The sequence below is a fragment of the Taudactylus pleione genome, unplaced genomic scaffold (genome assembly GCF_031769625.1).
Source record: "Taudactylus pleione unplaced genomic scaffold, aTauple2 ptg001346l, whole genome shotgun sequence".
In the NCBI taxonomy this organism is placed as follows: domain Eukaryota; kingdom Metazoa; phylum Chordata; class Amphibia; order Anura; family Myobatrachidae; genus Taudactylus; species Taudactylus pleione.
This window is the reverse complement of record NW_028285746.1, coordinates 610,907-638,375: the sequence shown is the minus strand read 5'-3', so window position 1 is coordinate 638,375 and position 27,469 is coordinate 610,907. Positions and strand designations below refer to the sequence as shown.

The window sequence follows — 27,469 nt, the reverse complement described above, 5'->3', positions numbered from 1 at the left end:
ATTAGATTGTACAAAGCGCTAGGAAGTATGTAAGCTGCCACATTAAACACCTCAACATACCAATAGGTTATTACCAAATCAAACTTTTTCTTGTTTTTCTTTGGGTGGGTAATGTTTTTTTAACATAAAAACAGCTTAGGCCTAGTTTTTTAAACCTACTGATTCTACATAATACCTTTGAGGTTTTGGATAAGTCAAAAAACAGGTTCAAACACGGAAACATTTCAGACATTACAGGATTAGGCATTACGAAAGTTGGCCTTTTTTGTGCCAGGTTACACGTGAGTAGAATTTAGTGAAAAACAGTCTTTTTTAATGGCAAACAAACAAATAATACACACCAAACACATACAGAAAGTGAATTGTGTCAAGCAATTCACACAGTGAAAATACAATCCCCAAAAACCCCAACACCAAAATCCCCCCAAAAAAACAACAATCAAGAACTGATGAAATAAGTAGCAGGACAACATAAAGCCACAAATGAGGTGATTAAATAATTGTTTCCAAAGTAAGATCCAATGTGGCCACATGTACACAATTTAGTGGAGCAGGTAGTAGGCATCATTTTGTCGAGGTGTGTAAAGGAAGACAAGAAAAGTTAAAATTATAAATTTAATTTCAAAAAGGAACATTACAATGGTACATGTCGACATTGTATCAATTAAGTTAATGTTTGTCAATAATTACTTGAAAAAACGGGCCACCACATCATCGCGTATGGCCCCCCACATACTGACCTCCGACCAACCTCGGGGGGCCATCCTCAGGCAAGGCATCCTCGGGCTGCATTGGGACACCACTCCTTATGGCGATGTTGTGAAAGATCCCACACAGGACCACAATTTTCGAAACCATAGCCGGCAAATACATGAGTTCGCCACCAGAGCGGTGGAGGCATCTGAATCGGCCTTGTAAAAGGCCGATACAGCGCTCCACCACCTGCCTGGTGGCTGTAAGTGCGGAATTATACTCACTTTGTGTCCCTGGTTTGGGAGCCAAATAAGGAGTGAGCAGCCAGGGCGTGCAAGGGTAGCCACTGTCTCCTGTGAAAAAACAAAAACAACAATCAGGATCACTGTGTATCAAGCTTTGCATTGGTTACAACTAAAGGTCTCCACTTACCCAGAAGCCACGCATCACCAGCTTGTAGGTTGTTTAATTTATGCCAAATCCCTGATTGCCGGATGACGAATGAGTCATCTGCACTCCCGGGTAATTTTGCATTCAGGGACAGGATCTGGAGGGAGGCATCACATACCACCATTACATTAGGTGAGTGATAGTGCTTTCAGTTCCTAAAAATGGCCTCCAGTTGTGCTGGAGGCTGAAGTGGTATGTGAGTACCATCCACAACCCCTATGATGTGTGGGAAGCCAGATATTTGGTAAAAATTGGCCTTCGCCACACTAAGGGAACCCATATCCAATGGCATGTTAATAAAATGATGGAGGTGCTTGAAAAGGGCCTCCATCACTGCCCTCAGGATCCTTGAAAATGAGGATTGTGAGATTCCGGCCACTATTCCCACCGTGGTTTGAAAGGATCCTGAGGTACAGAAATGTAACACCGCCATTAATTGCGTAAGTGGTGGTATTGCTGTAGGACTGTCAATTTGCTGCTCAAGATCACTCTCTATTAATGAGAGAGTGTCTATGATGATTTGTGGAGGAAGACGGTATCGTCGTAAAACCTCATCATCAGGCATTCCAAAAAGGGTGACACGTGTTCTAAATATCTTGGGCCTTGCACGCCTATGATGCCTACGCCTGGGACGAGAATGAGGTTGGTCGGGTTCCGGAAGCATGGCCAAAACAATACGACCAACATCAACCTGAAATGGGAAGCCAGGTAGTTAATGTTTTTTGAAAATGTAAAGCCAAAAATATACTTATCTTAGGTGATAAATCCAAAGATGCTTACATGCCGGGGTATTGTCATGAGTGCACCAACCTACATTTCCAAAATTGAAATTCAGGTTAGATTTTTGGTGGGCCATATTTGATTCTTTTCCAAATCCAAAAATGCCTTAAAAGATAGGGGGGAGCACACATTATTTAGAAAATGAACCCTACATTGAGAGGACAAACAAGAATGGGCAAATTTATACCCAAACAAACATTAGTGCGCTAAATAGTTAGCATTTTGCCAGGGAGAATAAGGAAACATTAGTGCGCTAAATAGTTAGCATTTTGCCAGGGAGAATAAGGAAACATTAGTGCGCTAAATAGTTTGCATTTTGCCAGGGAGAATAAGGAAACATTAGTGCGCTAAATAGTTCGCATTTTGCCAGGGAGAATAAGGAAACATTAGTGCGCTAAATAGTTCGCATTTTGCCAGGGAGAATAAGGAAACATTAGTGCGCTAAATAGTTCGCATTTTGCCAGGGAGAATAAGGAAACATTAGTGCGCTAAATAGTTCGCATTTTGACATTGAAAAACCAAGGAAATATCTTTGCCAAAAACTTACGCTATGTTTAGTGTTAATACATGATAGCACTAAATATAAATAAGACATTAATGTTCAAAATATATGCAAAGAACACCACATCAAATTCATAAAATAATGAAAAAATACAAACTTACCAAAAGTCGAACAATAAGTCACAGTCCAAAAACTTCTATGGGGCCAAGCCAAAATAACTGAAAAAAACAAAATTAAATATAAAAATGAAGAAATTCGGTTTGAAGATCCCTTATTTTTAAAAGGACTTGTAAAAAATACTTACTCCAAAAAAAGCCAACAAACAAAATATCCGCACGGAAAAAAAACGAACGGAAAATAGCCAAAAAAAAAATAGCAACAACTCCACCTCCAAAAATCCACCTCACAACCACTAATCCCGCCAACAATCCACTACTACACACGATACCTCCAACAATCAACACCCGCCACCTCGACTCGAGTCGCCCATAGCCATAAATAGTCTTTATTTTCCCGCACAAATTAAGGACGGATCATAGGAGCGCACAATCAATGATGCATACCAAAAATAAGGACGCATGTATAAATACGTCACAGAAAATCCAAAATGGTCTGGTGTAGTTCTAGTTGTTTGGATCAAAATGGCTACAGACCAGCAAAACGATGGCCAAGAGGCGCCCGATAAGTACTTGTCTCTTTCTGATTAAAGGATTAATTAGAACCCGAATTTAGAGAAAGTTGGACATCTAAATGAAAAAAATGTTTTTTAAAAAAGGTGTGGAGGATGCCATGGAAGAGGCTGCTGGGCCGAGTAGGCCAACCAAAGAAACCAAAAAAAAAAGGCAGCCACAATTCACAAGAAAGGAGATGGAGGTTTTGGTACAAATGTGTGTTGACACCCTGCCACAGGCAGATCGGAATATGGGTTCAAGCCAGAAGTGGAAAATGTGGGAGGAGATAGCCAGTGCTGTCAATAGGGTGGGTGAGTTTGAACGTCTAGCCTGGGATGTCAAACGCCGGTACGTAAAAACTACATTTTTAATATAAGTGGTTACAGGCCCAAATACTGCAGGAATAATGCTTTTTTTTCACCCACAGATGGACCGATTATAAATATCGGCTGAAACAAAAACTGGCAGAGAGGGCTAGGCATGCAAGGGGGACAGGTGGGGGTCCCACCCCTGTGTCATTGGAGCTGAATGACTTGGAAGAGCTGGCACAGGGGTGTGTGCAGTATGAGGAGGTGTTTGGCGTGTCCAACATGGATACGGACATGCCAGACCTTGCGGCTCCTCATGTTGACCCAGGTAAATGTTGTTATGTTACCAACTCAGAAATGTGCTTGTGACAATATGTAGATTGTAATGTTCCTCTTTTCTCATTTACAGAGACACAGGCGGATGAGTCTGCTCCAGAGGGGAGCCTTGGCCGCAGAATTTCTGCTGGCTCTGCAGGGGAGGAAGCAGTAGATCCGGCTGGGGACCCTGCAGAAGCCAGTCCAGAGCAATCCCCCTCGCAGGCAGTGGCCCTCCTCACGGATCTCAATTTTAAATCGGATCACCACACGGAGATTCTGCTGAGGATGGACGCCAGTCTGCTACGGGTGGCGGAGGCCATGGAGCAAAATGCTGCGGCCAACGTGACCATTGGTCAGGCCCTGGCGGAAAATACAAGGGCCAACATCCGAATTGCCAATGCCCTGGAGCAGCTCGTTCGCCAGCACATGGTGGAGCCGGCCTCCCTTCCTGCCGGAACATCAGGATCCTCCACCTCTGGCACAACAACAGCCATCCCTCCAAATGTGCCTAGCCCTCTGCCTAGTCCAAAGGCCCCAACATCTGCCTCTGGACAGGCCAGCCAAAGGACATCCCGGACCCGGTCAGGCTCCCACCCTACCCCAGCCAAACGGGGCAAAAAGCGATGACAGCACTGGCTAATTTTCCCACAATCCTTCTGTGCTTGGCCCATATTCCGTAAGGGCCAAAACTTCCCTCTCCTTTCTTGTGAATTGTTTTTAATGTGTGTTATTTTATTTTGGCCAAATGCCACTCTTGTTTTTTTTTTAATTATGTCATTTTTTTTGACGTTATCCAGACCTGCAAACTGGCAAATGGCCTTGTGAAACAAAAAATGTGTGTAAAAAATTAAAAACATTCAAAATCTTCTCCATTGTATTGTGACAATATTCTAAAAATGGTTTTTAGGTAATCCCGGCCCCCCAAAAAAACAAAAACAAAAACAACAGATTCCAAAGGGTTAAAAACCATTTAGGAGTTTAAAGGAACACTTTACCATAAAAAAATGGATGTGAAATTTCCGGGAACATTAAAAATGTGGCAAAAACACAAACATGATGACAATATTGTTGCAATAACAGAAAACCAAAATAAAAAGTCAAAAATAAAATACCAAAAAAAAAATGGTACGCTAATTGATTGTCTAATCCTGAAATTAGCAGTTGAGTATTTCACCTGCATACGGTTTTGTGCTACATAAAAAAAACTAGTTGCTAAACTTATTCCAAGCAAGTTTTGTAATCAAAGTTGATTGCTTTTCTTGCTAAAATTGAAACATCGATGAAACATCGAAGAGGCACGGGGAGGGGGACGAGACCATCGACATTGTGGTAGAGTATACCAGACCACAAGCTGTGCGAGCAGTTTGAATGGAAAGTGGATCAGACAGTGACGTATGACTCGTTCCGATCACATTTGCCGTTCGCATGAGATAATTTAGGGACGCCCACAAAATGCCTCGACACGCCTGCGTTTTCCCATCTCCACCCCCATCACCGCCCAAAAACGGCCTGTTCTGTCAATCACATTTGACATGTCACTTCCTGTTCACTATTCGACGAACGACTTAAAAAAAGATTGCAATCAGCCGTCCGCACATGCGCTGTGTAACACCGGCGCATGCGTGGTTGCACAACATCGGAACACTACGAGCGTACTGCTGCTAACGAGCGGCTCTGAATGAGGGCCTAAATGTGCTGATCTGATACAGTTTTCTGCAGGAATCTATTATCAGATCTCATTGACTGATTACTTAACTTTTTTATATTGATTGATTTGTTTGGTTGTTTTTTTTTTTGCAGAAGTGGCAAACTATTTATTTTAATTGTGTAGAGGAAGGGTAGGATGCAAATAGTAATGAACATATATATAGCCCTATTTGTCACAATCCACATTTTTAATGTGAATGTGATAAGCTATTTATGCTTAAATTCATAATGTGAAAATTAACATTTTCACAGGAATTTAACGCAAATCTCTTGCCGGGACACAGGCTTCGATAAGAGCCCTTACTGGTAATGAGTGATACAGTAGCTTGTTCTCTCACTCGCTTCCTGATTTGGGGGCAGAGCGCGTACTGCTCATGCGTCGCTGTCGGAAAGGATTTGAAAGGAATCACTATAGTAGCCTATAGGCTAGTGCTATCTTCCTATGTTGTTAGTGGCCAGAGCCGGATTGGTAATCAGACATTTTAACAGCCCCCATAGATTCTTATGGGGGCTGCTTTGCTGTCAGAAATGGCAGGACTGCGGTAGATATTGGAGATCTCATCATTGGTTCCTCCTTCTTAAATCCCAGGGATCCATAATATTTGCAGGTATCTGCAAATTTACTTTACTATATATGCCCAGTGGCAAACGCAGGATTTTGAAAGGGGGGTTTCCAATGCTTGGTTACAAAACCAATGGCAAAAAATCTAACCACATACAGGCAGCACTCCTCGGGTACTCAATCATCAATACTCAATAATCCAAGTTTGTTAATCCATTACTGTGCAACGTTTCAGATTAATTTATTACATATTTCATCAATGCCTTGACGAAATATGTAATAATTGCATCTGAAACGTTGCACAGTAATGGATTAACAAACTTGGATTATTGAGTACCTGAGGAGCGCTGCCTGTATGTGATTGTATGTTCAAGACTGAGTGGTCTGCTTAGTTCTTAGGATCTGCACCCCGTGTGTTGAACTTTTTTATTTGGAGTCTACTTGACAATATTTATATGGAGCTTTTCAGCTCCTTGAAGAAATAAAAAGGCGGCACCGCAAACATACACAGTGACATATAGACGCACACACTGACACAGACAGACTAGCACACACACTGCACTGACAAAGCCTATACACACACTGCACTGACAAAGCATATACACACACATGGGGGTAGGGGGGGTAAGGTGCGCTCTTCCTGCTAGTACTGGTGATGACTTGTGCGTGTTTGTGAGTGGTGTTAATTAGAATATTTCTTCTGGTGGTGGTGATGTTTTGGGAGTGAGGAGGGTGTGATTGGGTATGGAGTGTAGTTTGGAGTAATGTGAAAAGGGGAATGGAATAGGATCAAAATGAGGCCAGCGAGACACAGTAATTTTGGGCAAAATCTTTTATTGAGTAGTCACAATGCTGCTCTGTTAAGATCCCGGGCAGGTGGGTGGGGTTCAGTGATGAGTGGTGATGAGACTGGGGAGGTAGGTGGACCCTTTTAGGGGGCTCCTTCCCGTGCGGTTCAGTGACCTTGCACGTCACCCCTGCTGGACCTATGGTCGACAGTCTAGGAAGTCTCGGGGGGTGGGGGGATTTGCAGAGTGGGTTGGAACACCTGTGCGGCGTCCCGCGTGTTGGTGTGAGTCTTGGCAGTACTTACCTACCGGTAGGTTTTTTGTTGTGGTGATGTAGGTCGACGTTGCGGCCGTTGCAGATTGGTTGGAAGCTGCAGGTTTGTTGGTGAGCTGGATCAGCGTGTTGCTGGTGTGCTGCAAGTGCACAGCTGTTCTGATTGGTCTGCGGAGGTCAGCGACCGTAGTATGCAGCTGAAATTGTCTCTTGGTCGTGCCGCTGGTGGTGCGGAGCCAGAGGTGTGGATGGGTGAGCTGCTGGGAGGCTGGGTTGCAGCGTGTGTGCTGGGACCACCCCTGTGGGGTGGTCTGCCCGGGATACTGATTCAAAAAAAGCCAGGGAGGAGGGGGATGTGGAAAGTGTGACCGGGATGGAGCTGGTCACTGGCGATGTTGGCTGGGCGGACTTGCGGCTGGATGTGCGGGATGCTCTTATCACTGACGGTCCCTCGTGGAAATGGGGATCGACGGTGGAGACACCCCTGGCCAGGAGTGAGTTGCTGAGCATGCCTGGGAGCAGGGGGGGAGAGGGGCTGGTCCGGGGTGGAGCCGGTCACTGGAGGTGTGAGCGGTGCGGACCAGCAGGCGGGTGGGCTGAGAGCTTTTTTTTGGTGGGGATGGGGATCTTTAGTGGAGTCAGCCTGGATCGGTGTCGGGTTTGATGTGAGGGTCTCCAACGCGTTTCGGCACAGGTGCCTCCTTGAAGAAGGCACCTGTGCCGAAACGCGTTGGAGACCCTCACATCAAACCCGACACCGATCCAGGCTGACCTCCACTAAAGATCCCCATCCCCACCAGGGACCACCAGTGCAGAAAGCTCTCAGCCCACCCGCCTGCTGGTCCGCACCGCTCACACCTCCAGTGACCGGCTCCACCCCGGACCAGCCCCTCTCCCCCCCTGCTCCCAGGCGTGCTCAGCAACTCACTCCTGGCCAGGGGTGTCTCCACCGTCGATCCCCATTTCCACGAGGGACCGTCAGTGATAAGAGCATCCCGCACATCCAGCCGCAAGTCCACCCAGCCAACATCGCCAGTGACCAGCTCCATCCCGGTCACACTTTCCACATCCCCCCTCCTCCCTGGCTTTTTTTGAATCAGTATCCCGGGCAGACCACCCCCCAGGGGTGGTCCCAGCACACACGCTGCAACCCAGCCTCCCAGCAGCTCACCCATCCACACCTCTGGCTCCGCACCACCAGCGGCACGACCAAGAGACAATTTCAGCTGCATACTACGGTCGCTGACCTCCGCAGACCAATCAGAACAGCTGTGCACTTGCAGCACACCAGCAACACGCTGATCCAGCTCACCAACAAACCTGCAGCTTCCAACCAATCTGCAACGGCCGCAACGTCGACCAACATCACCACAACAAAAAACCTACCGGTAGGTAAGTACTGCCAAGACTCACACCAACACGCGGGACGCCGCACAGGTGTTCCAACCCACTCTGCAAATCCCCCCACCCTCCGAGACTTCCTAGACTGTCGACCATAGGTCCAGCAGGGGTGACGTGCAAGGTCACTGAACCGCACGGGAAGGAGCCCCCTAAAAGGGTCCACCTACCTCCCCAGTCTCATCACCACTCATCACTGAACCCCACCCACCTGCCCGGGATCTTAACAGAGCAGCATTGTGACTACTCAATAAAAGATTTTGCCCAAAATTACTGTGTCTCGCTGGCCTCATTTTGATCCTATTCCATTCCCCTTTTCACATTACTCCAAACTACACTCCATACCCAATCACACCCTCCTCACTCCCAAAACATCACCACCACCAGAAGAAATATTCTAATTAACACCACTCACAAACACGCACAAGTCATCACCAGTACTAGCAGGAAGAGCGCACCTTACCCCCCCTACCCCCATACGTTTTCAGTGCGGGAAAGGTACTCCCACACAAAGGTGCAGCACCCCGAAACCACAACACACCACCCCCTGGTCAACAAGAGCGCAGTTCTACTGCCCATCTTCATATACACACACACACTGACACACATATACACTGACAAAGCCTAGACACACACACACACTGACAGACACTGCACTGACAAAGCCTATACACACACACAGAGACTGACACACACACACATTGACAAACACTGCACTGACAAAGCCTATACACACACTACAAAGAAACAAGTAAATGAATAATGATTTTGCCTTAAATTGAATTGACAACGCCTATACGCACACACACTCACACAGACTGACACACACACTGACAAAGCCTATACACACACACACACACACACAGACTGACACACACACTGACAAAGCCTATACACACACACACACACACACAGAGACTGACACACACACTGACAAAGCCTATACACACACAGAGACTGACACACACTGACAAAGCCTATACACACACACAGAGACTGACACACACTGACAAAGCCTGTACACACACAGAGACTGACACACACTGACAAAGCCTGTACACACACAGAATGGCACACTGACAAAGATCACCCTCCCCCCACATGTAAAACATTACACCCACCTGTGGTGCGGCTCTGGGAGAGAGCGCTGGTCACTGTCACGCAGCAGGCTCCGATGACTCAGCCTCCAACAATGCTGCTGGTGTGCTGTGCCCTATGGGAACTGCCCGGGAGGAGCTGTGCGCAAGCGCTGCAGCTCCCCCTACAGGCAGCTCAGCCAGGGACAGTTGCCGACTCACATGTTTTAAACAAAAAAAAAAATATTGTTAAGCTGGGCTGCGATGGAGTGGCGGGCAGGGGGGGTTTCTAGGTACTCGGAAACCCCCCTGCGTGCGTGGGTGATGCCCCATAGTCACTGTGTAGTTACTGTAGACATGGTGTTAGAAATGAGAGTGTATAACTACCAAATTATTAAAATAAAATAAAAAAGAGTAATTCACCAGATGATTTGCTGTCCTTTATATTATTAAATCTGTCATAGGACAGACAATGAGCATTCTTCATAGCATGGCCTAGTAGAGATTGTATACTTTAGAATGGAAGCTCTTATGAGCAGGGCCCTCTACCCTCTTGTGCTTCTCTTACTTTACTTTCATCTACTCCTTACTCCCCACTAGGGCACCTAACACTTGGTTGCTTATGTTCTGTTGCTATTTGGGTGTTATGCTCACTAATGTAGCAATGTATATTATCCATGTCCTTGTTCTGTATTGTACTGTAAGTCACTGGTCACTTATTTGTTTATGTACTTTGTAAGGCGCTGCGGAACACTTGTGGCGCCATATAAATAAATGGTAATAATAATAATAATAATACTTGCCTCTGAGAATAGGAGTTATAATAGTGGACAGCAGGCTTCCAGCATTGAGTGACAAATATAAGATGGAGAAGAACCTACTCCTCTGTTTATCCTGCTCAAAAATACAAATAAAATCAGAAAACAAAAATGAATGAAACACTTTAGCACCAGTACATAAATGTCTACAGATGATGCATTATCACTAATTTGCATGTACCTGGCTTTCCTCAAACTGATCTCCACCAAAGGCTGCTACACAAGGTTTAATTCCTCCCGTTCCAATAGCAATCAGGACCAGACCAACCATTGATAGCCCACTGTAAAAAAGGGGGATTCTTTCTGTACCTCATATACAAAATAGCTTCCCATCCCAAAATACAAGAAGATACAACTAAGATAAACCAGAAACAGAAAATGGAATAGAAACTAGAAAGTGCACTTATACGTTCACAATGGTATTATCTATACAGTATAATCATTGATCAAATCCCACCAACATATTAATGTGTTTAAAAACATCATAGTTCTATTGTCAGTGTTAATGATTCAAGTTCACATCTACTCTCTGTCTTTTTTATTTGAAATTTCTGTGTGTGCAGATATATTGTGCTTTTAAATGGGTCTTGCTTTTATTAATTCAGTGAAACTGGTTTAATGTTTTAGGCTATAGATAACTTTATCAGATAATTAGTAATAAAACCACTATGTACTATTTGGCTGCAGTTACAAATATACCAAGTAATAGAAAAAAACACACAACTATAGTGATAGTAATGGCTACTTTACCAGGCAGTACCATTAATCCCAACAATAAAACATAGAAATTGTGACTTCAGATCACTTTAGTGCACTTAATGACTATACCATCTATGAATTCCTACCTATCTATACACCCTAAATGTTGCTATTTAGCGTTATAAGTCGCACAAGAAATAATTGCTTTCCAGACTTGGATTGTGGTTCCAAAGCACAAAAAGATATTATTCACCAAAAATCAGATAGTTACACGCTGTGATCTAAATACAATTAGCACAAACAAATTATACAATCACAAGGTACAGTTGAATACATACGCATGCGCTCTGGATCCAGATCCCCGACATCAACTATGAAACCTCCGTCAACAGAAAAGAAATTTGACTAACTACCAGATCCAGGGTGCTTGCATATATACCTTTGCAGAGATAGGCAATACAATAGAACAAGTTGGCATAATCCCATTGGTTCTTATTCCTGGTTCTTCTGTTACGATATAGTTCATAGGTCAGTTTGTATTGTAATAATCCAGCCTCCAGCAGCTCTTTGTGTCCGTTTTCCCACCAAAGAACAAGTCTAACTTGGCTAATAAACATAACATCACAGAGTACATTTCAATGCCTAACTCTCTATGATCCATAACTTGTAGACACATGTTGCGATCTCCCTGCCGATGGAACCGGAGATCTGCAAATAAACAGTGGTTTAGAATAGCACCAAACACGGTCTGCTTATCATGTACTAAACCTGAGATCTTAAATACAGTCACTTTATTACATAATAATGAGTAAAACCTTGGATATTAACCTTAATGCTAGGGAACCTTTTTATGTAAGTGTGCAGTGTGTAAGTATATTAAGAAAACACGCTAGTTAGCGTTGTGCGTCTACGTGTTTGTGAAGTACACCGTGGTATGTGTTTTGCAGGGTTGTTCATATTATATGTTTTAGTAAATGTATTGATTTATATGGAAAGAAGGTTTTAAAAGTGAAGGTTTTAAAAGTGAAACTGGGCGCTCCCTATTGTAAGCAAGCCGTGTGGACAAAAAGTTTCCCCTAGTGGAAACTGGTCAGAATATGTGGAAAAAAGGGAGTATTTGTCCTGGTTAGGCGCTAATTAGGATGCTAACGACTAATGGACCCAAGAGGTCTCGGATAAATCTCAAATAAATACATTTATTGATAAAAAGAATAAACATACAACATATGCATATTAGAAACACGATTTTTCACAAATTGAAAGTATATTCGATACTGTTCATATAAAATTGTAGCAGTGCATTGAATAATCCCACATGGAGGAATTGGAATTCACAAAACCCAAATTAAAAAATAAAATAAATGAAAAATTTCTCAATGTAAATAAAATAATTGAAGTTAAAATGCCATTATAAATGAATGGATTTGTTCATGAATTGAGGAAAATCCTACCCGACACGGAGTGGGGAGCCAGCGGGGGTTGGCTGCAGGATCCCAGGTTGCCCTGCAGTGGCTCCAATCGCATGTCCCCATTCAGGGAGGAAGTCCTTTGCAGTTTTGGAATCCGGAGGTTGTCACAGGCGCAGGTCGCCGATGCGTTTCGAGACGTATAGTCTCTTTTTCAAGGCTGCTGCTACCTCTGTGCCTGGAGTCCCTTTTATAGCAGTGTGTCTGATGAAATGGGTGTGTTCAGAGGTCAGTTCAATATCTATGATGGCTGTTTTCAGGGAAGTTTTTTGTAAAAAAAAAAAGTACCATGATGTGCGGAAGTGATGTCATCATCTACCGGAAATATTCAGACAGCCATTTTGGTGTGGGGCATTTAATATAGGAAAAGTCTATAGGCACCATTTTGAGAAGTCTCTTTTGTGGATACACAGAGCGATCATATTGGTGTAGTCCATTTAGTATTGGCTCTATGGACTCTGGCAGCCATCTTGTTGTGGTGTTTTTTTTCTTTTTCTTTTTTTTTTTTCTTCTCTCTTTTCCCTTCCTTCTTTTTTCTTTTTTTTCTTTTTCTTTCTCTCCTCTTTTCCTTTCTCCTTTCTCTTCCTTTTCTTCTTCTTTTCCTTCTTTCTTCCTTTACCTTGTTTTTTCCAATATTTATGATTGCTGTTTTCAAGGAAGTTTCTGTTAAGAAAAAATCTTCTTTCTTTAAAATGTTTTCTTGGTAAAATATCACTCCAAACTATAACTTGATGTAGGGTGAGGAGGATGTTAATGTCTTCTCTTTTCTCTTTGGATGGTGCATCTCATGGGTTGTTACAGTTTTGATTGCGTTGAAGTTCCAAACAATTTGATAGTTGTTTCTTTATATTTTGTACCTCATAAGAAAAAATGATGGATTAGATGGTGAGATAAATTTACCAAAGAATGAGAGAACAATAAGGTAAAATCACAAAAACCATTTAATCTCAAAATCCGCATTAAGGCCTTTAGGGGCCAAGGTTTGTAAGTTGTAGATAGTTTTCATCTCTGTCCGGGCTAAATTTTTTTCTACATTCCTATATCGCCAGGTGGGTTTGATATGTTTGAGCCCTATGAAGTATTCAATATGATTTATAGAACATTGGTGGTGGATGCGAAAATGGTCAGACAGATTATGGGTCGTCACCCCTTTTTTGATATTCCGGAGGTGTTCTCCTATCCTTGTTTTAAGTGGTCTTGATGTTCTTCCAATATATGGTTTATTGCATGAACAAACCACCAAGTAAATTACATTGGTTGAATTGCAGGTTATGAAATCTTTGATTTAAATTTTTTAATTATTAACCTCTATTGCTGTATATTTTGAAGTGGTACTCTTCACTTGTTTGCAGGCTATACATAGTCCACATCGATGGAAGCCTTTGGTTCGGATTGGGTTTGAGGATTTGGTGTCTAAAGCGCTCCTAACTAGATGGTTCTTGAGATTAGGCGCTCTTTTATATATGAACTGTGGTCTTGCAGGAATTATAGTTTTCAGGATGGGGTCTTCTTTTAGTAGATGCCAATGTTTTATAATGATGGATTCTATCTTTTTATGATCTGAGTCGTATCCAGTTTTAAATGACCATTGAAAGTTTTTTTATTTTCTTTTAGTTGGTTTAGTTTCCAAGAAATTAGATCTCTCTGTGTGCAAGGTGGTATTTGCACACAAATGTTCTTTATAACATTGTTTTGTAAATTCCTCCTTCGATTCATTAATTTGTGTTTTACACATATTGTCCTCACTACAATTTCTTCTTATTCTTGTGAATTGTCCTTTGGGGACACCGTTGAGCCATCTTTCATGATGTTCACTGTTTTTAGGAATATAATTGTAGGTATCTGTAGGTTTATGGAAAGTTTTTGTGTGTATCCTGTTTTCTTTGATGTAAATGGATAGATCCAAAAAATTAACTTCGTTCTTGCTTATGTTGAATGTGAGCTGTATATTTAAGTTATTGTTATTGATTTGTTCACAGAATTTGTTCAAAGTTTCTTCAGGGCCTTTCCAATGGAAAGAATATCGTCGATGTAAAGATTCCAGGTCACTAGATGGTTGTTATAAACTTCTTTTGAATAGATCTCATTCTGTTCCCAGTACGCCATGAATAAGTTGGCATAGCTGGGTGCAAAGCATGTGCCCATAGCAGGCCCGCATTTTTGTAAAAAATATTCTCCATTAAAGAAAAATAAATTATTTTCCAAAATAAATTTAATTGATTCTTTAATGTTTTCTTTTCCTTATCATGATCTGTTTCATTTAGATAATGGGAGATGGCCTCTATTCCCAGATTATGTGCAATGATAGTATATAGGAAAGTGACGTCATTAGACGTAATTAGAAACATATCTTCATCCCAAGTTATTTGCTGTAGTTTCTTGATGGTATCTAATGTATCTTTGAGATAAGATGGAGTTTTAGTCACTAAAGGTTGAAGCAGATGATCAATGAATGCAGACAAATTAGAGGTGAGGCTTCCCGTTCCTGCAATGATAGGTCTTCCAGGTGGTGTCATTGTACTTTTATGGATTTTGGGCAGTATGTAGATGGTGGGGGTCATTGGATCTTCAATGTTTATAAAACCATATTCTTCCTTGGAGATCGCTCCAGTGTCTAGATGCTTTTTGACAAATTTTTGATAATTCGTTTTAATACGTAGGGATGGATCAGTTTTCAGTTTTTGATAGGTACTATTGTCTGATAACTGCCGCAAAATTTCATTTATGTAGTCCTCTTTGTTGAGGATTGCGATCCCCCCTCCCTTATCGCATGGTTTGATGATTATATTCTTATCATCCTTCAAGGACTTAATTGCCTCTCGTTCTTTTTTAGTTGTATTTTGAATGCGTGTTTTTTTTCTTGTTTATGGTTTTGAGATCGCCTATAATGAGTTTTTGGAAAGTTTCTATGAAATTTCCTTTTATATGAGCTGGATAAAAATTGGAAGCTTTTCTAAAATTTGTTGGTTGCACTTCATCTTCTTCTTCTAAAATCTCGGTATTTGGTTCTTCGTTAGCCTTGTTCAATCTTTGTATTTCAAAAAAATGTTTCAATTAAATTTTTCTAACATATTTTTGTAGGTCGATGAATTTATTAAATTCATTGTGGGATGTAGTGGGAGCGAATATGAGACCCTTCTTCAATATATTTTCTTCCGTCTATGTTAAAATTCTTGAGCTTAAGTTGTAGATTATTTGTTTGTCTTCTCTTGTAATATTGGTACAGGTAATTGTCTCCTTTATTTCTGTTTTCTTTTTCTTATTCTTATTTTTGGGTTTACCATCTCTTGTTCCTCTGGTCCTTTTGGTATGGTGATGTGTCATGTTATTGGATTTGATGTTAATTTTAGTTATCTTCTTTTTTTGTCCTTCCTTTCTCCGCGAAAAGGGGGCTCACTTTTTTTGGGTCTGATGATATTTCCAGAGTTTTCTTCCTCCATTACTGGTGACGGATTTTCATGTGTATTATGTGTATGATGAATCTCTGAGTTGGTTGTAATGGTTGTATTTGGCCATCTGTCTATTGTAATTCTTCTATTCTGGGAATTTCTATTCCCTACTTCTGATTCTTGTGTTTTTTTATTTCTTTTTTCCAAATCAGGAGTAGGAGATTTGGATATGTATGAAGCATATCTTTGTCTTGATTGTCTCCTATTTATACTTCTTGGTGTTTTGGGAATGCGCATTAATCTTCCTAATGCATTTTCTCTATCTTCATATCTCACACCTCTTCCATATTCCGTATTTATTTATATAATGAGGACTTTTAACATTGTTCTATTGCGTGGGAATTGCATGATGCTAAATAATAGCATCGCCATATGTACTGATATTGAGTGAGATTCGCTAAAATGGCGTTGGGCATCCATTCGCAAAATGGCGTCTTGTTGACATTCGCAAAATGGCGTTGTACAGATTTTAATTTTAACAGATTCTGTCTCAGCCAATTATCCGGCTTCAACAGTCCACCCTTTGATAGCAAACAACATGCTAACACAGTCTGATTTTTAAATTTAATTTAGGCTTACACTATGACATATTATTTAATGTTATATTATGGGATGGCACAAGGTGGTTCTTAAACCATCAATAATGTGTCTCTAAGGGGGACATAAAACTACCCTTATACGCACACCGTGGATCTTGGAAGATCATGGGAAAGATGTGGGGATGCATCTAACCTATAAAGGAAGTTTTGGAGGGGATAAGGACTTACATTATTTAAGATGTTTAAAATAAAATTTCATAATACATTTCATGCATGTCTAAATCTATACATCATCTCATGGTACATTCTAGTTCAGAGTTGTAATGTAGTCCTACTTTTACCTCAGTATTCATATTGTTACTACTAACCACCATCATAATTTCATTCCTTCGATTTATCTGTTCTTTACATTTTCCACATTTCAACACAGTAGGAACACATTTGACACATAAACCAATTACTAAGATGACAACCAATATAAGGATCAGGAGTTTACCCATGCTAGCAACTATTTCTTGGACCCACTCTCCTAGGCCGGAGAACCATTTCACTGGGTTCAACCAAGAAACCCATTCCTCTACCTTCTCCTCTACTTCAGCCACTGAAGCATTATGGTTCTTCTGAAATTCCCATTTTAACTGCAGAATTTCATCCATCTTCCGGTCTATCAACTCCTTGGGGTCGCTAGTATCGTTTGTGATGTGTGTGCAACACTTTACACCAAATTGGGTGCTAAGGTCACACAATACCCTCCAGTGACAGTTGTTAGATAACTTAATACTAATCTGTGTTGCACCAGTTCTTTCTTGTAGGCCTGTAACTCCCTACCTGTATACCTAAACGTGTCATCATACATCTCGGTGATATTATCTATTAATTTAGCAAGATCTTGGATATATCTGAAATTTAGTGTACCCTGAGCGATCCTGGTGGGATCCAATGTGACTAAAACTTGAAAGCCAGTGGTTTCACTAATTAACTGTGTGGCTTTATGTACATCACCAGGTATCATATTTCTTTTGTGTCTATGTTCATACTGTGTGTGAAGATATGGTGATGGTGTGTGTTTATGAATACCAAGCATTTCACCATGTGTAAGGGTCATAACCTCTGGGAGTACTCTTCTCGGATAACACAAACCTTCAGAACTTGGAGAGAGCCACTTATATGCTTTCCTTCCACGTATAAAATATACATCATCGGGGAGAACATAAGGAATAGAATGCATCATGATCATCCAACATATTTCCCTAACAAATGATCCTATCTCAAGTTCTCCAATCTGGCTAACACGTTTCTGGTTGTATAACCCTGGCACAGTACCCTTCTGGTACTCTGCCAACCATTTCTTTGATGTTACTTAGGACCTCATTCAGAGTCGGTCATTGCGGCTGCACGGTCGTAGAGGAAAGGGGCCGTATATGCAAATTAAGTGATCACAAGTTGCGGTCCTAAGATGAGATCGTTAGCTGAACGACCGAGGGTAAGAAGCGGCCGTAAGACTAAATAACGCCCCCTTCTCGTTCACAACACACGTCATTTCCTGGGATAAAAGGATTAATCGCGAGCATCAGGAACCATAGGAGCTGGTCGTAGAGCTTAAGGTTGACCATACCCTCTCTTAAGCACTACGATCAAGTCAGTGTAAAAACCTCCCATGTCACGTGTGCCATGACACTACTTTGTTAATTATGCACTCCCATAAAACGCAGTTCGCATAATTAGGCACGCCTGCGTTCGGATCTCCACTCCCCCATTTTCAAGCACCTTCCCCTGTTACCACCCACAAACGGTTCAATCTGTCACTCAAACTAATGACCTGGCTGTGTTCAAGGAGAGAGAAATTTCTGATCGTAACAGCTAGTTTGCGCACGCGCATTGCAAACTTTACGCATGCGCAGTTTAGCGAACATCGGTGGTGTACGACCGTGCGGCTGCAACGACCGACTCTGAATGAGGTCCTTAGTGTGTACTGATACCAGAAGTATCTCCCATTTAACCTAATTGTGCGTAACAGATCAAAATTTATAGGCTCATGATCAGCTCTTAGAGAGAAAGTCATTGTCTGGTTATTCCTAGTCACCTCCCAACTTCCTGGTTTATTGGAGTTGGTGATGTTCAACATAAAAGTGATTTATCTACTTGGTACTGGTGGAGTTTAAAATGAGGTGGTGTGGTGTTTAGAAATTTTCCATCCAGCATTTTCCCTTGTTGCAGTTCTAAGACCTCAGAGACATTTAATGGAAACGGCACTAACCCTACATTATGCTGTCCCTGAGGCACATGAGAACACACCCAACAGTCAGTCTGGTTTAAAACTTTGCCCACCATAGTATGATAATCCTCTAAAGGATACCCACCCCAGTACTGGTTATACTTAGGTTGGCACTGTTGGATGTACTTCTCATCAACTAAGTACCCACAAAACTCACAAATACAATAATCCTCAGACGATAAACCTTCATACTGTCTCCGAGTTTCCAACATAGCAGATCTCTTAACAATTACTGTATTGGGTTTGGTCAGATACCGCCCTTGTGACTGTATTGCTCCTTCTCCCAACTCCACTCCATTGATATCACCATCAGCTCACCTCTCCGTCCTCTGTCCTCCATCACAGAAACCAGAGATCCCGAAACAACCCAGGATAATGAGAACTCTGAAAACACAAAGATAACCACAGCAGACCACTCCGTTGCTGAAAACAATGATCTACAAATTTCTTTAGCTCAGGTATCTCACTGTAACCTTTAACCTTCCTGGAACAGACTCGCAATTGACAGGTCTACATTATCTGCCTCGATTCCGCCTTGTCTCTCCACCGGTTGGTTGACCTTCTTACAGTGAGTAGAATGGGCCGAGGTGTCTCTCTGCCACTTGATACCTGACCTTCCCACCAATCTGTCAAACAACCTGAATGCAAGAAATTTCTGATCATAACAAATTCTCCAGGTTCAACATCATGACAGTTTGTTTCAGGCATATCATGTGACAACAATTTCAGTTTCTGCTGTTGCTGTTTTAACTGTTTACTCATTGTTATAAGATATCTTACAGTAACCTTGTTGTTACTTTTCAAATCTTCCTGCGGACTTATAATCAAATGAGGTTGTCTACCAAACAGTATTTCAAAGGGGGACAGATTGAGAGGGGGTCTAGGAGTTGTCCTGATACTATGAAAGACAAGTGGTAGTGCTTCTGGCCAACCCAGTCTAGTTTCCCCCATGATCTTACTTAATTTATTTTTAATAGTACCGTTCATCCTCTCCACCTTGGCACTGGCTTGCGGTCGGTAGGGGGTGTAAAGTCTACTATTAATACTAGGGATGTGCAGGCTCGGTTCTACTCGGTTCCGTTCGTTTTTTTTTACCGAATCTTATTGGCTATCCAAAACTCGTGACAGCTGATGCCCAATAAGATTCGAAAAAAAAAAACGAACGGAACCGAGTAGAACCGAGCCTGCACATCCCTAATTAATACCCATCAACTTACACATGTTTTGGAAGACATCACCTGTGAAATGAGTACTCCTATCACTTTCAATAATTCTCGGGATACCGTATCTGCATACAAACTCCTGAACTATTTTCTTAGCAGTAAACGCAGCAGTATTAGTGGCAGCTGGGTATGCCTCAACCCAATTAGAAAACACATCAGTGCACACTAATACATACTTGAGATTCCTGCAGGGTGGTAAGTGGATGAAATCAATTTGTATTACCTGAAAAGGTCCGTCGGTTGGAGGTATGTGGGATGGCTCGGTAGGGATAGTTTTTCCAATGTTTTTCCTCAAGCAGGTCAAACAGGACATTGCTCTCTTTTACGCTTGGGAAGAAAAACCCGGTGCACACCAGTATGCTCTCACCAATTTGCACATACCTTACTTTCCCAAGTGAGTCAGACCGTTCGCTGCCTCAGCCAGGCTTGGGTAGTATGCCTTGGGAGCCACTGGCTTACCATCTCTCCAGAGTCTAGAGGACTCTTGCCCACATCCCTTGGACTTCCAGATTGCCTTTTCCTGAATGGAACACGAATTTTGCATCTCAATTAATTTCAGCATGTCAATTGTTTGAAACCTCATTTGGTTAATTGGTATGTTCACTTTTAACCCTGCTGCCCATTTGGCAGCTTCATCTGCCCTGTTGTTGCCCAGTGACAGCGGATCATCGTCACATGTATGGGCTTTACACTTAATTACGGCCACTGCCTTCGGCAATTGAATCGCTGTCAGTAATCCTTTTATATGTTTTGAATGTGCGACTGGTGTGCCTGCTGCTGTCATAAAATTTCTCAGATGCCATAGAGCACCAAAATCATGTACTACCCCGAAGGCGTACCTAGAGTCAGTGTAGATATTAGCAGATTTGCCTTCTGCTAATTCACAAGCTCTCCTTAGTGCCACCAGCTCCGCCACTTGGGTGCGAGTGAGGTGGACCAAGAGGTTCGGCTTCTATGATGTCTTCGTCATTTACCACAGCATAACCTGTACATAACTCTCCAGTGTCAGTCTGTCTATGACAACTCCCATCCATGTAAAATGTCACATCTACATTTTCTAAGAGTGTATCATGTATGTCAGGTCTTGCAGTAAAAGTCTGATTCAGATATTCAATACAATCATGTGCATCAATATACCTGCAGAACTCACCTTCCGCCAGCCACTCACCTCTCTCCACCCTTTGTGCATCCTGAGGCACATATGGTAAATACGTTGCTGGATTTAACATACTGCACCGTTTAATGGTGATGTTTGCAGGTGCTATTAGGGCGAGTTCCCATTTCGTTAACCTAGCTGAGGAGACATGTCTGGTTTGGGCAGAATTTAACAAAGCAGATATAGCATGGGGAGTATAGGCAAGCATTATGGCCTAATACTACATCCTCACTCTTACTGACCAATAGAGCAGTTGCTGCTACACTTCTTAAACACGTTGGGAGTGATCTTGCCACAGTGTCCAATTGTGCACTGTAGTATGTTACGGGCCTACTGGCATCACCATGTATTTGTGTGAGGACACCTGCTGCACAACCTTTAGCTTCCATACAGTACAAATCAAAAGGTTTTTCATACTCAGGTATTCCCAATGCAGTTGCTCTTCTCAGACTATCCTTAAGGTTAAGGAAAGCCTTCTCTGTTTCATCTGTGTGTATGACATGATCAGGCTTTGAGGAAGAGACTAAGGCCCTCATTCAGAGCCGTGCGCTCTGAGCAGAGCGCACGCTCTGAATGAGGACCGCCCTCCATAATTATGGAGCGTCCTCCTGGATGCTCGTATAGCTGTGGGTCACCACCCACAGCCTATACGAGCATGCAGTTTGATGGCCGCGATGGTCTTGACCATCGCGACCATCGACACTGCGAGCCGGAGCCTGCGGTTGAGTTTTTCAACCGCAAGGCCCGGAGTGATTTTGGCTCTATCAGAGCCAAAATCACTCCCACTGACATCACTAGTGATGTCAGTGGGCCAGCTTCTGATGGTAGGCGTTCCCTTGGGAATGCCCACATCAGGGAGGCACGCCCCCGGCACGCCCACCAAAGGGGACGTGCTGTCAATCAACATCGACAGCACGCCCCCTTTGTTCAGACACAACGAGCGAAGGAAAGTCCTTCGCTCGTCGCGTCTGGCGCATGCGCACGACGGAGCTCCCGCCGTCGTGCGCATGCGCAGTGCACAACATCGACCCACTTGCGAGCGGACAGCCGCTTGCGAGTGGGTCTGAATCAGGCCCTAAGTCCTGTAATGGTAAAGCCAAAATAGAAAAACCTGGGATCCACATTCTGCAGTATCCACACATTCCCAAGAAGGTATGGATTTGCTGTTGGTTCTGCGGCAGTGTCATGGTCTGTATGGCTTGGATTCTGTCAGTGGTCAGATGTCGTAACCCCTGGGTTAGGCAATGTCCCAAGTATGGCTGTAGTTTGTCCTTAGCAACCTTGTGTCCTGTTTGCGAGAGATGAAGCAATAAAAGTTTAGTATCATTTAAACATGACATAAACGAATCAGAACACAACAATAAATCATCCACATATTGTATTAGATTCGTACAAAAAGAAGAAAGAGGATATGTCTGCACTCTGCATAAATTATTGTAAGATATTGTATAAATGGCCCCAAAATCATATATATCGACAAATTCTTAAACGTGGGGGTGCTGCCCTATTACAACCATACTATATGAGAATAAACAAGAGAGAGAGAACCAAGGGTAACAACCCTTGGTTCTCTCTCTTGTTTATTCACATATTGTATTAGGACAGATCCATTGGCAGGTTGAAAAGATTGTAAACAGTCGTGTAAGGCCAGGGTGAAGATACTGGGGCTGTCTATGAAGCCTTGGGGCAATCGTGTCCATGTGTATTGTACCCCCCTGTATGTAAAGGCAAATAGGTACTGACAGTCAGGATGGAGAGGGACAGAGAAGAAAGCAGAACAGAGGTCAATGACAGTAAAATGGTTTGCATTAGGTTTGCATTTGGTGGGATCTGCATGAGAATGACAGCTGGATTCGGCACTATGGGGAAATGGCTCTCTACTACCTTATTAACCCCTCTAAGGTCCTGTACCAGCCTATAACCCCTCCCACCTCTCTACTTCACAGGAAAGATGGGACTGTTGGCTACATTCGCTGTACGGACTAAAATTCCCTGGTGTAATAATCGTTCAATTATGGGATAAACCTCCTGTTTTAACGGGTACTTGGGAATTTTTGGAGCTTGCTTACCGCTTTTTAGATTTACCATTACGGGAGCTACATTTGCCATCAATCTAGTGTCCTGTTCATCTTTGGTCCAGAGGGACCCTGGTATCTGAGATAACATTTGTTCTACTTGAGATGGATTTTTATCTGAAACAGTAGAGTGAAACATTAACCTTTGGGGAGTGTCCAGTATATCCCTCACCTCGTGCGCAACTCTCTCTGGGGTATCTAGAAATATACCATCAGGGGTACAATAAATGACACATCCCATTTTACATAACAAATCCCTTCCCAGAAGGTTAGTAGGGGCCACTGCTGCCTGGTATGTAATGGACCGATACTAACCTCTGCAGATTTGGTTAAAGGATAATGTTGCACTTTACCTGTTACACCCATTGCTGGTACTGTTTCGCTGGTCACCTATAAATTAGATGGAGATTTTATCACTGATCTGGTTGCCCCTGTATCTACAAGAAAAGAATGTTTAGTACCAGCTACATCAATTAACATTACAGGTTCTTCTCTAACATCCCCAGTTAACCTGACTGACTGTAGACTACAGGTGTGACCTGACCCCTAGAGCTGACTATCTTCTTCCAGCAAAACATTCACTGCTGCAATGTGAGCAGGTGATGGCTGGAATTGTCCTGACTGCTGTGGGTGCCCCTTTTGTGGGTATGTCAGTGTTCCCTGGTTTGGTGTTTCCCATTTCTTTGCCTTACAGAACTTACTTATATGGCCCTCCTGGTTACACCTATAACACCTTCGTAGTTGATCTGCTGTGAAGGGTTGTTGTTGTGTGGGTTGTGAAATGAGGAAAGATTGTGGAATGCGGGTTTGGAGGTGGTGTGGGAAGAGTGTATTGTGGTTGTGTGTTAAGAATGCTGCGGTGGTATTTGCATTACTTCCAGAGCTTGAATACTAACAGCCATTAGTTTCTCGCTCTGCATTTCTCCTTTCTTAAAGATGTTTTTATCATGTTCAATTGCAGATTCCCTGAGTGTGTCCACTGTAACTCCCCTCCACCCAGGAAGTGAGGTCTGAACCCTAGCCTTTAGAGGGTCTTTAAAACCATCCATAAGCACTGTGATTGTTATGTCAATGTGATGGGTGTTATCTTTTATGTCCTCTATACCTGTGTATTGGGTAATAGTCTGCAGCACTCTGGTAAAATAAACAGCTGCAGACTCACTCTCTTTCTGTTTAATCGTGAAGATTTTACTCCAGTTAACAATTAATGGGAAAAATACAGCCAATTGGGTGACAATGTGGGTTATATTGTTCTGATTACCTGCATCAGTTATGGGACTATCTCCATCCAATACACAGGCCGTGATAAACTTTTTCACGTCGATATTGTGTGGAAGACATGCCTGTAATACCACTTGCCAGTCTTTATTGGTTGGCTCATGAGCATTATCTAAATCCTTTATAAATCTTTGACACTTTGCTAGTTCTTTCCTAGGGTCAGGGAAATCTGTCAATATGGAACGTAGTTCTGCTCTTGTCCATGGACTGCATCACTACATCCCTTGTGGCCACTACACCATGTGCGTCCGGATTCCCATTAGGAACAGTTATTGTCCAGATGGGATGGATGCCTGCCATAATGCTACCTTTGGCCTGATTACCTAGTTGAGGGTTCAGCCTACTGCTACTACTTGTATTAGTAATATCTGCTACTGTTACAGCGGGTGTTAATACTTCCTGTACGTGTGGGGCTACCTCCATTTCTGGTACTAGTGGGGCAGCTACCTGTGCTTGCTGTGATGGTACATTTAACATTTGTGCAACATGGGAGAGAGCGGACATCACAACAGGTTCATCATCTACATCATCAACATGTTCCTTATAGTTACTTAGAAGAGGGTACAAATTACTTGTTACATTTTTATGAGTTTTTACATCAACTGTACCTTCACCCCCATCCGCATAGGGCGGTGGTGGTGCGCGTGAACTACTGACATTACCTTCCGCAACACTACCTTCCTGTGCATGCGTGCTACTTTGAGGCACGCACGCAACGCTATTTGCATGCGCACTCCCTTGCGTCGTGCACGAGACACTAGTTTGCATCGCGTGCACACCACTAAGCCACATATCCCCCTCGTGCTGCCACAACGTCAAGCAATCATTAAACTTTACTCTTTTCTTCATAGACTTCACTAAACATATACTGTCTCTGAGATTGTTCAGAACCTCCGAATCAAAGCCACCAATCTTAGGAAAAGGTGTTCTACATTTCTTGGTCATTTTGACCCAAATGTCACAATACGCTGCAGCATATGCACCATACTTTTTAAACATAACATACCTGGCCGATCCTAACGGCCCCTCCATTTGCAGCACATCATCGACCATTACTAGATCTGGAAAAGCGCTTAGCAATCTCTAGAGAATTTAGATTGGTGGACGATTTCTTTTTAAGAGGTAACGTTCACGCACTTCTTCCCGTTTTGCACTGATTTCCCACCCTTAGGGACCGTGTGCTTCACGTGGAGTAAAATAACTGCTTAGTGATTTACTTTACCCATGGTAAATCGACTCAAGCTTTACCACTGGCTTCCTACCTCGAGTTTACTCCCACTGGTAGCATCTAGAAATTCCAATAACCCCTAACCTTACCAGCAGTTTCACTCCCACGACACCCACTTCACAATCACACTTTAAATAATCATGCGGTCCGATCGCATTGCCCAGAGAACCTAATTGATCAACAGACTTTACGATTAATGGGTGTTCGGACCGAGAAAAACCCTTGTTCCTCGATAATACCACAATGTAGCTGCTTTGTACACTGGCCCAGTAGTTTGTTTGGCCCCGTCGGGCACCTACCGAGTTTCCTCTTGAGCTTTAACAGACAGTAGCCTCCACCTAGGCTTAACAGACAGTAGCCTCTGCTTTATACTCAGGCTTTACCAGACAGTAGCCTTAGCTTACACACACCTTTTCTGTATAGAAAATAAAACCTTTTTCCCTTAATATAGCAGTATAATACAGAGGTTTAACAAGCAATCACACTATACATACAATGACCATTGAACACGTGGCAGCAATATAGGAAATATGCGTACGCTATTGTGCGACTTCCCCTTTTTAACCCGAACCTTTATCAATGAAGGAAAACAAACTTTTTCCTTCCTTGTCCCTAGATTCTAATCAGCGCGCCTTGAACTCACACAATAATGGATAGCGGTCTCTCAAGTGGTAGCAGGTTTTCGATGGCACAATGCGTTCTTTCCTGTGTATGGCGCCTCCACCCTTTGCTGAGAGATCGATAACCGTGTGTTGCCGTGTAAATTGGCAGCGTGATCTCACTCTATGAGCCCCCAACTATGACATCCTACCTATCTATACACCCTAAATGTTGCTATTTAGCGTTATAAGTCGCACAAGAAATAACTGCTTTCCAGACTTGGATTGTGGTTCCAAAGCACAAAAAGATATTATCACCAAAAAGCAGATAGTTACACACTGTGATCTAAATACAATTAGCACAAACAAATTATACAATCACAAGGTACAGTTGAATACATACGTATGCGCTCTGGATCCAGATCCCCGGCATCAACTATGAAACCTCCGTCAACAGAAAAGAAAGATGACTAACTACCAGATCCAGGGTGCTTGCATATATACCTTTGCAGAGATAGGCAATACAATAGAACAAGTTGGCATAATCCCATTGGTTCTTCTTCCATGTTCTTCTGTTACGATATAGTTCATAGGTCAGTTTGTATTGTATTAATCCAACCTCCAGCAGCTCTTTGTTTCCGTTTTCCCGCCAAAGAACAAGTCAAAACTGGCTAATAAACATAACATCACAGAGTACATTTCAATGCCTAACTCTCTATGATCCACATGTTGCGATCTCCCTGCCGATGGAACCGGAGATCTGTAAATAAACAGTGGTTTAGAATAGCACCAAACACGGTCTGCTTATCATGTACTAAACCTGAGATCTTAAATACAGTCACTTTATTACATACTTAATAATGAATAAAACCTTGGATATTAACCTTAATGCTAGAGAACCTTTTTATGTAAGTGTGCAGTGTGTAAGTATGTTAAGAAAAGATGCTAGTTAGCGTTGTGCGTCTACGTGTTTGTGAAGTACACGGTGGTACGTGTTTTGCAGGGTTGTTCATATTATATGTTTTAGTAAATGTATGTATTTATATAATGAGGACTTTTAACTTTGTTCTATTGCGTGGGAATCGCACAGCGCTAAATAATAGCATCGCCGTATGTACTGATATTGTGTGAGATTTG

At 42.5% G+C, this 27,469-nt stretch overlaps 1 protein-coding gene across 1 annotated transcript in view; it reads right to left on the bottom strand.

Annotated features, from left to right (window-relative positions):
• The window catches only part of LOC148443036 (solute carrier family 15 member 1-like), a 160,415-nt gene that overhangs the window by 68,156 nt on the left and 64,790 nt on the right, over positions 1-27,469 (bottom strand). The window contains exons 9-10 of the mRNA XM_088463341.1: positions 10,527-10,626; positions 10,331-10,421 (exon numbers count right to left, since the gene is read on the bottom strand). Of these exons, the coding sequence (XP_088319467.1) occupies positions 10,331-10,421; positions 10,527-10,626 (191 nt within the window). The remainder of the gene's footprint in view (positions 1-10,330; positions 10,422-10,526; positions 10,627-27,469) is intronic.